Here is a 12,824-nt window from a genome sequence, read left to right on the forward strand (position 1 = left end):
CCTCTCATGAAACATACAAATTAATTTATCTTCATTCTTCATCAGAGTTCTTTCTACACTGAGCCACCTAGTATCCATGAGTTAAGTTTTATTCTTTCCTGTTTTTATTGCCTAAGAACAAATGATACAGTAATAAGATTAGAGAAAAAATGAACTATAGTTGTAAAAAATCAGCATGGTGATATAAAAAAATTAAACCAGGAAAAAGTTCACTAATCAAATGCAGTATCATACATTTATAGCTTAGAGAAATTATGATGATTCAGTCCAATTTTAAACCTTCAACATGAGAGTACAGGTAACATGTGTTAATTTGTTTAATCCTTTTCTCCTTTCCACTCTCTTGAAATCTGAAGCATAGACTCATAATATAAGCTAGAATATCCCAAAAGCATCTGACAGAATTCTCAAACATACTGTCTCTTCTTATGCAATTGCTGAAAACAGCAACTGTATCCACACATGCCATACAGACTTGGGGAGCCCCTTTCTTTAAAATATTTAAGCTGGGGGGCACCTGGGTGGCTCAGTAGTTAAGCGTCTGCCTTCGGCTCAGGTCATGATCCCAGGGTCCTGGGATCCAGCCCCACATCGGGCTCCCTGCTCCACGGGAAGCTGCTTCTCCCTCTCCCACTCCCCCTGCTTGTGTTCCCTCTCTCGCTATGTCTGTCAAATAAATAAATAAAATCTTAAAAAAAAAAAAATTTAGGTTGGGGCACCTGAGTGACTCAGTCAGTTGAACGTCTGACTCTTAATTTCGGCTCAGGTCATGATCTCAGGGTCATGAGACTTAAAGCCCTGTGTTGGGCTCCACACTCAGTGCAGAGTTTGCTTGTCCCTTTCCCTCTAATCCTCCCCACACGTGCGTGTGTGCATGCGTTCTGTCTCTCTCATGAATAAATCGTTTATGTATATATAAAAAAAAAGCCTCATTAACTCTCCAAAAACACTACTGAACATTTATTTGAGGAATTGTCTTTATGGGAAATTGTAATTATTTATAGCAAGTTTGATTCTTTCCAAACAAAAGAACTGGACAGGTAGGAAATATACTAACATAATATTACTTATGGCAGTGCTACTTAAAAGCGTTGCCTGGTAACCTGCGCCTGTTTGCAACTTCTCTGAAACTGATATGTGACCTGATAAATATAAAAACAGAAGCACTGGAAGCTTTTATAGCAATCTTGCATTACTCAGACATTTTTATCATATGTTATAAGAGTACTGATCCACAGCATGGTGGTCTTTTAAAAAAAATGATCCTTTACCTTTACCATAGATAGTTTTGGAAGCACTGGTTTTCAAGTATACCTAGGACAGTGTCATTTTCTTAAAAAATATGAAAAATTTGGGGTGCCTGGGTGGCTCAGATGGTTAAGCGTCTGCCTTCAGCTCAGGTCATGATCCCAGGGTGCTGGGATCGAGTCCCGCATCAGGCTCCCTGCTCCTTGGGAGCCTGCTTCTCCCTCTGCCTCTCTCTCTCTCTCTCTCTGTCTCTCATGAATAAATAAATAATCTTAAAAAAATATGAAAAATTTATGAAGAATTACCACAAAAATGCTGGTAAGGATAATCAGACATTAAACAGAGATGTCACCAAATTGTATTATCTTTACCGTGGCATTGGCAAACTAAGGCTTTTAAGACAGATTTGGTCCAGTGTCTTTTTTTATAAAAAAGTTTTATTGGACTGCCATACTCATTTAAGTGTGGTCTATGGCAGCTTTCACACTACAACAGCATTACTGAGGGTCACAAGAGAAGACTGACGACCCAGAAAGTGCAAAATATTTACTATTTGGCCCTTTATAAAAAGTTTGCTAAATCTACTCTCCCAATATCAAGGAACTAAAATCTTAAAACAGATTTATAATTCTCATGCCCAGTTTGTTAAAACTGAAAGTTATTTTTTTTAAGATATTTACTTATTTATTTATTTGACACAGAGAGAGAGACACAGCAAGAGAGGGGACACAAGCAGGGGGAGTGGGAGAGGGAGAAGCAGACTCCCCACTGAGCAGGGAGCCCAACGTCGGGCTCGATCCCAGGACCATGGGATCATGACCTGAGCCAAAGGCAGATGCTTAATGACTAAGCCACCCAGGCGCCCCAAAACTGAAAGTTATTTCTATAAAAAGTTCCTTCACATATCACATAACCCTATTAATTTAGTATGGCTTTCAAAACTGTAAGTGCTGGAAAACTTAGGCTACAAATTCTTATTAGTGAACTTACCATAAGAGAAAGTATCCGGCAAAGGAACACCATGGCCAGCCAACTCTTGAAAAGTCCAAAACTTATTAACACAGTTCAGGATGGCTTGAGGTCGGTTCATCAACCGGCATCCCATCTTCTCTAAATGGCGCAAAACAGTGATGTCACTATCACTTTGCACCCAAGGGGTTGGTACTCTCACTACCACCACTTGGGGATAGGCAGTAATTAGTTCTCCATTGATCCGTAGACCTGAAATATATAGGAATGAAGCCAAAACCATTAAAAGGGAATATACATATATACATATATATACACACTTTATATATAGAGAGAGAGAGTTTGGGTCACAAAACTGAAAGTACAATACAATTTTGTTAAGATTTCACTGGAAGGAGACATTCCTTATATTCCTTTACAAGAAAAAAGAAAATTTAATGAGAAAAATTTCTGCAGCGGTTAAATTATGTTATGTCAATAAAATGAAATACCACAAAGCCTTAAAAAAAAAATGTCATGGAGGACCTGGCTGGCTCAGTTGGTAGAGCACAGGACTCTTTGATCTCAGGGTAATGAGTTCAAGTCTCACACTGGGTGTAGAGATTACTTAATAAAATTAAAAAGACTGTCATAATCTCTATGTTCAGAGATAGAAAAAATGTTCAGCTATGTAATGCTGAGTTTAAGAAAAAAAAAAAAAAGCAAATCTTGGGGCGCCTGGCTGGCTCAGTCAGTAGAGCCTGTGACTCTTGATCTCAGGGTTGTAGGTCCCAGCCACATGCTGGGTCTAGAAATTACTTAAAAATAAAATCTTAAGGGCGCCTGGGTGGCTCAGTTGTTAAGCGTCCGCCTTCGGCTCAAGTCATGATCCCAGGGTCCTGGGATCAAGTCCCACATTGGGCTCTCTGCTCAGCAGGAAGCCTGCTTCTCCCTCTCCCACTCCCCCTGCTTGTGTTCCCGCTCTCGCTATCTCTCTCTCTGTCAAATAAATAAATAGAATTGAATAAATAAAAAATAAAATAAACTCTTAAAAAAAAAGCAAAACCAAAGCCGATGTATGGAATTGTTGAAGCACTACACTGTACACCTGAAATTAATATAAAACTGTATGCTAACTATAATGGAATTAAATTCTGTATTAATTCTATTTTTTATATGTTCATTTTAGATAAAGCAAGAAATAAGGAAGTTGCCATCTTTTATGGTTTTTCTTGTATGATTTTACGCCTAGGTGCTGCATTTTTTCAACACCTAAGATTTATTCTTTAAAAAAAAAAAAATCCAAAAACAGGGGCACCCAGGAGGCTTATTGGGGACCGCATGCAACGCTTGATCTCAAGGTTATAAGTCTGAGCCCCAACTTGGGTGTAGAGATTACTTAAAAATTTTAAAAGTCTTTAAAAAAAAAAAACCTGTTTGCATTAAAAAATAGTATGCTTGTTTTAAAACATTCAAATACAAAAATATATGATGTATTCAGCTCCCATCCAACATCCTAGGTACTCAGTGTTAACAGTGTATTTTCCCCACTGCTAAGTATAGAAAAATATTTAGATTATTTTTAGAAAAATTAGATATTTTACGTTACTTTCATCACTTAAAATTACACCAGAGACATCTTTCTGTCGGTACATATAACGTTTCATTTCCTTCTCTTTTTAGTGGGTTAACTGGAATTACATCTTATATGAGATATACCATATGACCAGTACCTTACTCATAGACATTCATTTACTTAATATTAAGCAATTACTATGTGTCAGATTATTTTGTAAAGATTAGAAATAGATTGGCAAAAAAGGCAGATCCTTATTCTTAGAAGAATCCATTCCAGTGGGAGAGACACTTTTAAACGTGGAAGTTCTAATATAGGAGAGAGAAGTGGGTTAACACCTGAGTTAGGGTTTAAGACTTAGTTATTTGTGTGTTTAAAGAGGAAGGAAACTTCACATTTAAGGGAGTTGAAGTCACAGAGCAAAAGAGCAGTAAGAACAATAGGTGGTTCAACTACAATATTTACTAACAGAATGTAAAAGATAAGGTTGGTCATTTAAGGTGTCAAACATGAAAAGCCACAAGTTTTTATTAAGATATAACTGCCATAGGGACACCTGGGTGGCTCAGTCGGTTAAGCGGCTGCTTTCAGCGCGGGTCATGATCCCAGGGTCCTGGGATCAAGTCCCACATTGGGCTCCTTGCTCAGCAGGGAGCCTGCTTCTCCCTCTCTCTCCCTCTGCTTGTGCTCTGTCAAATAAATAAAATCTTAAAAAAAAAAAAAGATATAACTGCCAGATAACACTGTATTAGTTTTAGGTGTACAACATAATGATTTAATATATGAAATACACTGGGAGATGATCACTGCAATAAATGTACTTAACATCTATCACTCTCTTAGCAACATTCAAATATACAATATAGGAGTACCTACATGACTTAGTCGGTTGAGCAACCAACTCTTAATTTCGGCTCAGGTCATAATCCCAGGATTGTGAGACTGAGCCGTGTCAGGGTCTGCATTGGGTGTAGAGCCTGCTTAATATTCTCTCTCTTCCTCTCTCCCTCGGCCCCCTCCCCACCCCCTTCTCTTTTTAAAAAAGAAATATACGCTACAGTATTGTTAGTCATAGTCACCACGCTGAACATTACATCCCTAGGATTTATTTATCTTATAATTTGGAAGTCTGTACCGTTTGACCACCATTTCCCATTTCCTCCACCCCACTACCCACCTCTGACAACCACCAAACTGTTTTCTGTACCTATGAGTTCGGCTTTTTTTGATTCCACATATAAGATCATACAGCATTTGCCATTCCTGTCTGACTTACTTCTCTTAGCATAATACCTGCAAGGTCCCTCCATATGTCACAAATGGCAGAATTTCCTTCTTTCCAATGGCTGAATAATATTTAAATATATGTACATATGTATCACATTTTCTTTATTCATTCATCTGTCAATGGGCACTTAGGTTATTCCTACGTCTTAGCTATCATAAATAATAAAGCACTGAACATGGGGCATAAAGATACATCTTTGAGATAGTGGTTTTGTTTCATGCAGGTAAATACTTAGACCTGGAATTGCTGGATCCACAAATTCTAAGCTAAAGAGTTTGTATTTGTTCTGGGTAAGGGAACTCAGGGTGTGTGCTGCATACTGCCTGCTGATACTTTACACTATCCCCATCTTTTAATTCTTCTCTATATGGCAGGATCTAGAAGCATTTCCCACACTCCCTTACCAGCAGGATTCGATTTTGAAAATCTACCACCAAGAGAGAATTACACAAAAATTTAAAGGTCAAAGAGAAATAGAAGTCACTATTCTCAGGGGCAGCTGCACATAGGTATGTAGTCATTGGGAGATGTGAGGTTTTGCCAGTGGCTTCAGGGATTCCCATAATCGTTCATGGTGCGGCTACAGGTATCTTGAGATCAGCACCATACAGTTTTCTGCAATCCTGCACTTTGTCATTTTTTAAAAAATGTATTTTATTTGAGAGAGAAAGCGGGGGGGAGCACACAGAGAGGGACAAGCAAAGCAGACACCATGCTAAGCATGGAGCCTGACAGGGGGCTTGATCTCATGACCCTGAGATTATGACCTGAGCCGAAATCAAGTCAGAGGCTTAACTCACTGAGCCACCCAGGAGCCCCCGCACTTTCTCATTTCTTAGGCTTTTCAGTGACTTGCCTCAATAGGCAAATGTAAAAAGCATTTTTTTTAAGACAGAAGAAACTTATTGACCAGATTGGGAGCTACAAGTTTTTAAACTAGGACATGAAGAATGGGAAAGTTAAAAAAGAAAAACCATTTTAGGGCAGAAGATGCTGAATTTGGATACAAAAGATTCCAGTGATAACAGGACATCAAAGTATAACTATTCTGTAATAGAAGTATGGGTTGAAACTATACATATATGTGTACATAATTCATATTGGGATTGTGAAGTGTGTGTACATGAGTGCATATTTTTACTTATTTGTCTGTTTACTGGAATTTGCCCAAGATATAATAGCTAAAGAAACAGGGATATATAGGCTGAAAAAAATGGAAAAAATGGAGAAACCTAAGACCAAGATTTGATGGTATCAATAAGAGACAGTGAAAGGAATTAAAAATCTGAAGGGAAAAAATCAGCCAAAAAACTAGGAAAATCTACTTTTAAGTAGTATTGTGAAAAATGAGAAAGGTCAGTGTAATCAGGAGAGAATGATCAAATTCACTAAATAAAACAGAAGAAATAGGAAGGATGAGTGTTAAGAAGTTTGAGTGATCAGAAAAGGATACTGTCAATTGCCAAGAGAAACATTCAACCATCATTACATTTTCATCTCATTTCCCTACACTGCACTTTTAAGAAATGTGATAAAATTGGAGCACCTGGGTGGCACAGTTAGTTAATCGGCCAACTCTTGGGTTTTGGCTCAGGTCGTAAGATCGAGCCCTACGTCAGGCTCCACGCTTAGCACAGAGTCTGCTTAGTACTCTCTCTCCCTTCCCCTTGTGCGTTCTCTCTCTCAAAATACACATAAATCTTAAGAAAGAAAGCAATGGAAATGTTCCACCCTTAGTCTACCCATCTGTTGCCACCAGAAATCAGGAATATGGGAGTACTTTACCCAAAGTGCATATCTGCATACTACACTATATGGGTATTATTGATGAAAAGAAATTCAATACCTCTTGTATCAGAAACAAACACTTCTTTTTTTTAGACAAGCAGAAGGTGAACCAAGACTAGAAAGGACAGGTACAGATCAATGTGAGCCCAAAAAGGCAAAACAACATCTCTCAGAACTCTGCCTTAAGTGTTACTCATCTTTTGGGCACTGTTAGCAAATGCTGTACCATTACCTTTGATGTCGAGTTTATAAAACTGAAATATAAGATCCCTGTTATTCAATATACACGTGCACAAAGATGTGTATGGAATTTTCCCCACAATTCCATTACACTCATTGTAAAACAGGTAGTGCAGTTGAATGCATTACCACTCACTTTGCTGGACTCCATTTTCTCAGAAATATATTTTTTACTTATCTTAAACCTCAACTTGTGAAACCATTCATCTAATTTTATTTTGTACTGGGATGAAGATTTCAATACAAATATTTTAGATTTTACATTTTAGATTAAGTGCATGATCAAGCATTAACAGCCAATAACAAGTGAACCTTGGAAAAGCAATGGGGGGTTATTCCTATATTTTCGAGATAAGAAATTTATTATGTAGAGGTATCTGGGTGGCTCAGTCAGTTAAGTATCCAACTCCTGATCTCAGCTCTGGTCTTGATCTCAGGGTCGTGAGATCAAGCCCTGCACTGGGCTCCATGCAGGGTATGGAGCCTACTTTTAAAAAAAAGTATTGGGCAGAAACAAGTGTTGGCAAAGATGTTTAGAAAAAAGAACCCTCTTGCACTGTTGATGGGAATGCAAACTGGTGCAACCATCATGGAAAACAATATGGAGGGTTCCTCTAAAGGTAAAAATGGAAGCACCCTACGATCCAGAATTGTATAGGGTATTTACCAAAAAAATACAAAACACTAATTCAAAGGGATACATGCACCCCTGTTTATTACAGCACGATTTACAATAGCTGAACTATGAAAGCAGCCCAAGTGTCCACTGATAGATGAATGGCTAAAGAAGGTGTGGCATATATATACAATGGGATATTATTCAGCCATAAAAAAGAATGAAATCTTGCCATTCGCAACGACATGGATGGTGCTAGAGAGTATTATGCTAAGTGAAATAAATCAGTCAGAGAAAGAAATACCATATGATCTCACCCATATGTGGAATTTAAGAAACAAAACAAATGAGCAAAGGAAAAAAAGAGACAAAGAAAGAGACTCTCAACTATGGAGAACAAATTGATGGTTACCAGAGGAGTGGGAGGGGTGAGGGATGTGGAAAAAAGGTGATGGACATTAAGAAATACACTTATGATGAAAAAATGATTAAGAAATCATTTGTATCAATGTATTAAAAGCCTACTGCTGTTAAGGCAGAGTGAGAAGGTGCTATGGGCTGATTATTCTCCAAGTTGAAAGATTCCTTTGGGATATTAACAATCTCCTTGCCAATAATTAAGTGGAGAATCTCTTACGTAGCCCTAATGTAAACCTGTGCTTTTTGAGTGTAGAATTTGGCTACACCATTAAGAATTAAGTATTAGTGTTTTTTTAATTGGGGGGGGGGGTTAAGTGTTTTTGTCCTCAGGAAACAAGAAACAGGTTATTTGCTAACTGACATTTTTTTTTCCATCTTCTAGTGTTCCAGAGGATTCTTCAGGACTTCTGAGATATTTAGAGCTTATAGAATTGTAAGAATTTTATTCATTTATTTATTTATTTACTGTGGCTCTGAACATTTTTTTTTAAGATTTTTTTTTATTTATTTGACAGAGAGAGAGAGACAGCGAGAGACGGAATACAAGCAGGGGGAGTGGAAGAGGGAGAAGCAGGCCTCCCGCTGAGCAGGGAGCCCAATGTGGGGCTCGATCCCAGGGCCCTGAGATCATGACCTGAGCTGGAGGCGGTAGCTTAACTGACTGAGCCACCCAGGCACCCCAAGTGGCTCTGAACATATCTTCAAAAAAAAGAAAAAGAAAAAGAACTGTCAGAATTTTAAATGAAAGTTTCATTCAAGTGAAGGTACTATTATGAACACAATTAAAAACCCACACATCTCTGTGTCAGAGATCAAGGAAGCACTCAAAGACTAAGGGAGATGTGTCCCTAAAACACAGGTGACAGTCTGGAGGGATTCAAAATTAGCCAAATTTCAGGTGATTTGACCATCAAAAAGGTCAATTAACTGAAAATATTTTGACAGCAAAAAAAGTTTATGGATTCATAATAATTATAGAGAAAGGACAACCAAAAAAAAAAAGCCTCATTTGCTATCACTGAAGGGACTACTACTACACAATTCCTCATTCTAAAAACCAGTAGATAAGGAAAAATTACATTTATCCCACCATTTCTGCAGGAACTACAGTTTACTAGGAAAAGGTAGGAAAAGCTCTTCTTTGGACATGAATGCCAATTAACAAAGAATAACAAAATCTGAAAAATAACCATTTTGTAAAACCCAATGCAGTAAGTCAATCAGGCAAAGATCATCAAAGATGTTAAAAACATTAAGAAAAGGTTGATGGGATATTTGTATAGCGCCAAAATATCAGCAATTTGCTAGGCAAAAAGTAAAAACAGGTTTTTGTAATAGACCATACAGACATTACTTACCCAGGGACCAAACTTAGCATCACTACCAGTGGCACAGACTGTCATTTTGTGCCTCCTGGCTGAATGCACTATGAAGTATCTACATCACACAGTCAGTAATTTTTTGCTCAAAATGCATAACCTGTATGTAATCATGCCAATTCACAGGAAACTTCAGAAGGCAGACACCACAAGGAAACTATCAGACAAACCCAGAATATGAGACATTAAAGATAATTTTTCTGATTACTTCAAAAAAGTTATGTCACTGAAGAAAAAGATGGGAAGACTGTTCTAGAGTTAGAAAGACTAAGACATTACATCCAAATATCCTTGCATGAACCTGATCTGAAAAGAATAACTGAAAGATATTTTAGATTCAACTAAAAATATCTGACTCTAAAGTATTAGATGCCATTAAAGAGTTATTCATGTCTTAAGGTGTGCTAATGGTATTAAAGTATATAGGACAGTGTCCTTTGTTTTTTGGCTACAGATATTGAAGCATTTAGGGGTAACATGAAGACAGCTACTTGTTGTAAAAGGCTAACAACTCTCTCAAAAAGCTATGTGTAATGTACATAATATTTATATATATTAGGAGAAAGAGACATAGAACAAAATGTTGCTACTGAACACTCCATCTAGGCATCAAGAATATAGCTGTCCATAATTCTATTCTTTCAACTTCCCTATTCACTTAAAACTTTAAATACAAAGTGGGGGTGGGGCTGGGATGGGGGCAGAAACCAAGACATCATATCAAATTCATCTAAGGAAAACTGATGTTGGTCATTCCTATTTCAAAATCTCCAGGGTTTGGGCGCTTGGGTGGCTCAGTTGGTTAAACGACTGCCCTCGGCTCAGGTCATGATCCTGGAGTCCCGGGATCGAGTCCCGCACCGGGCTCCCTGCTCGGCAGGGAGTCTGCTTCTCCCTCTGACCCTCCCCCCCCATGTGCTTTCTCTCTCTCTCAAATAAATAATATCTAAAAAAAAAAAAATCTCCAGAGTTTGTTGCTCAGCTTTCCTCTCTTATTTTTTAATAGTTTCTCATCCTTTCACCAATACTGAAAGTCCATTTACTGTTCCACCACTGTCCTACTTCCCTTGCCATTTATGTTCAAAGCGTTATTAGTGCAGTAAAATTACTTATTAGTTCATCCTGGAAGGAGTGAGATGGAAAAGTAACTAAGAGCGAGAATAGCTTGCTAATCAGAACCAATCCTAGGACCTGAAATGTTTCTCAGTCTGTGAGTTCTAGTTAGAAAAAGCAAGTTGGCAGTATAAGAGATGAACAACTTTGCGCTCCATATTCCCAGCTAAATTCTCCTAACAAAATTTAGTTGTTTGGGTCACTAGCCCAGGAAAGTGATCCATTACTTAACTGACAAAACTACTGAAAATGTACCACCAAAAAGTTGTATTTTCCACATTTTAAAATCTCAAAGTCATATCACCAAAAAAAAGACCAAATAATTATGAACATTTTATGATACTCAAGTCATTAAAACCTATTTTCCAATTGGTCACAAAGAATTAATGCCTACCATTAAATGCAAATTGCAAATCTGTCTTCCCGTATCTCTAACACATCAGAAATGTCCTCTTAAACTTTTTTTTTTAAATCACTGGTTTGTTTTCCTGATCATCAGGTTCCAAACTAATCAAAATGAAGCAGTAAAAGTACCTAAATTTTGAAGATGACACTGGATAATGGATATTTATAGTACCAAAGGACAGATAATTCTCAAGAGTTATACAAAACACTAAAAAAGTCTTTATTAAAGCTGGGTAAGAATTCAAACAGCTACTAATTATCAAACACCAAAAACAAAAATAATATTAAGAATCCATTCTACTAAGAATATATATGATGCCTTTCCTATTTGCTTAGTTGCTTCCTAACAAGATGAATTTTGTGTTTCCTATCAAAATATCCTTCTTTAACCCTCCTCAGCAATCCTTTTGCCCTACAATTTGTTTCCAAGTCTTAGCTGGTAATCCAGGTAGAGACAAAATTATTTTTTTCAAACGTAAGCCCTTTTGGAAATGAGGAACCAATAAAATTCCTTTCCAGATCCCTCGTCAGTGGCACAGAAAGAAACAAAAGGAAGACTACTGTAACAGTCTACCTCATTATCACTGTGCACTGCACACTGCAGCTGACAGTCATGTGTTTTAAAAAAAGAGAAAAAGAGAAAATGGGTGAACTGTTTGGTGGGTTTGGTTTTTGTTTTTGTTTTTTGTTTTTTGTTTTTGGCTTAGATAAACTGAATAAAAGTTTTAAAGAAGAGCTTTCTGCCCGTGGATGCCACAGAGTAAGCATTGTTAAAGTCTCCCCTCCCACCGCTGTCATGTCTAAGTCAGAGTCTCCCAAAGAGCCTGAACAGCTGCGGAAGCTTTTCATCGGAGGTTTGAGCTTTGAAACAACCGATGAGAGTCTGAGGAGCCATTATGAGCAATGGGGAACGCTTACGGACTGTGTGGTAATGAGAGATCCAAACACCAAGCGCTCCAGAGGTTTTGGGTTTGTCACATATGCTACTGTGGAGGAGGTGGATGCAGCCATGAACGCAAGGCTACACAAGGTGGATGGAAGAGTTGTGGAACCAAAGAGGGCTGTCTCAAGAGAAGATTCTCAAAGACCTGGTGCGCACTTAACTGTGAAAAAGATTTTTGTTGGTGGCATTAAAGAAGACACTGAAGAACATCATCTAAGAGATTATTTTGAACAGTATGGGAAAAGTGAAGTGATCGAGATCATGACTGACCGAGGCAGTGGCAAAAAGAGAAGTTTTGCTTTTGTAACATTTGATGACCATGACTCTGTAAACAAGATTGTCATTCAAAAATACCATACTGTGAATGGTCACAACTGTGAAGTAAGGAAAGCCCTATCTAAGCAAGAGATGGCTAGTGCTTCATCCAGCCAAAGAGGTCGAAGTGGTTCTGGAAACTTTGGTGGTGGTCATGGAGGTGGTTTTGGTGGGAATGACAACTTTGGTCGTGGAGGGAACTTCGGTGGTCGAGGTGGCTCTGGTGGCAGTCGAGGTGGTGGTGGATATGGTGGCAGTGGGGATGGCTATAACGGATTTGGTAATGATGGAAGCAACCCTGGAGGTGGCGGAAGCTATAATGATTTTGGCAATTACAACAATCAATCCTCAAATTTTGGACCCATGAAAGGAGGAAATTTTGGAGGCAGAAGCTCTGGCCCCTACGGTGGTGGAGGCCAATACTTTGCCAAACCATGAAACCAAGGTGGCTATGGTGGTTCCAGCAGCAGCAGTAGCTATGGCAGTGGCAGAAGGTTTTAATTACTGCCAGGAAACAAAGCTTAGCAGGAGAGGAGAGCCAGAGA

The 12,824-nt window shown here is 38.2% G+C and overlaps 1 protein-coding gene across 1 annotated transcript in view; it reads right to left on the reverse strand.

Moving 5' to 3' along the window:
- Positions 1-12,824, reverse strand: part of RIMKLB (ribosomal modification protein rimK like family member B) — a 74,898-nt gene that overhangs the window by 22,239 nt on the left and 39,835 nt on the right. Inside the window, exon 3 of the mRNA XM_027593100.1 lies at positions 2,239-2,469. Coding sequence (XP_027448901.1) covers positions 2,239-2,469 — 231 coding nt within the window. The remainder of the gene's footprint in view (positions 1-2,238; positions 2,470-12,824) is intronic.

The sequence above is a fragment of the Zalophus californianus genome, chromosome 9 (genome assembly GCF_009762305.2).
Source record: "Zalophus californianus isolate mZalCal1 chromosome 9, mZalCal1.pri.v2, whole genome shotgun sequence".
NCBI classification, from domain to species: domain Eukaryota; kingdom Metazoa; phylum Chordata; class Mammalia; order Carnivora; family Otariidae; genus Zalophus; species Zalophus californianus.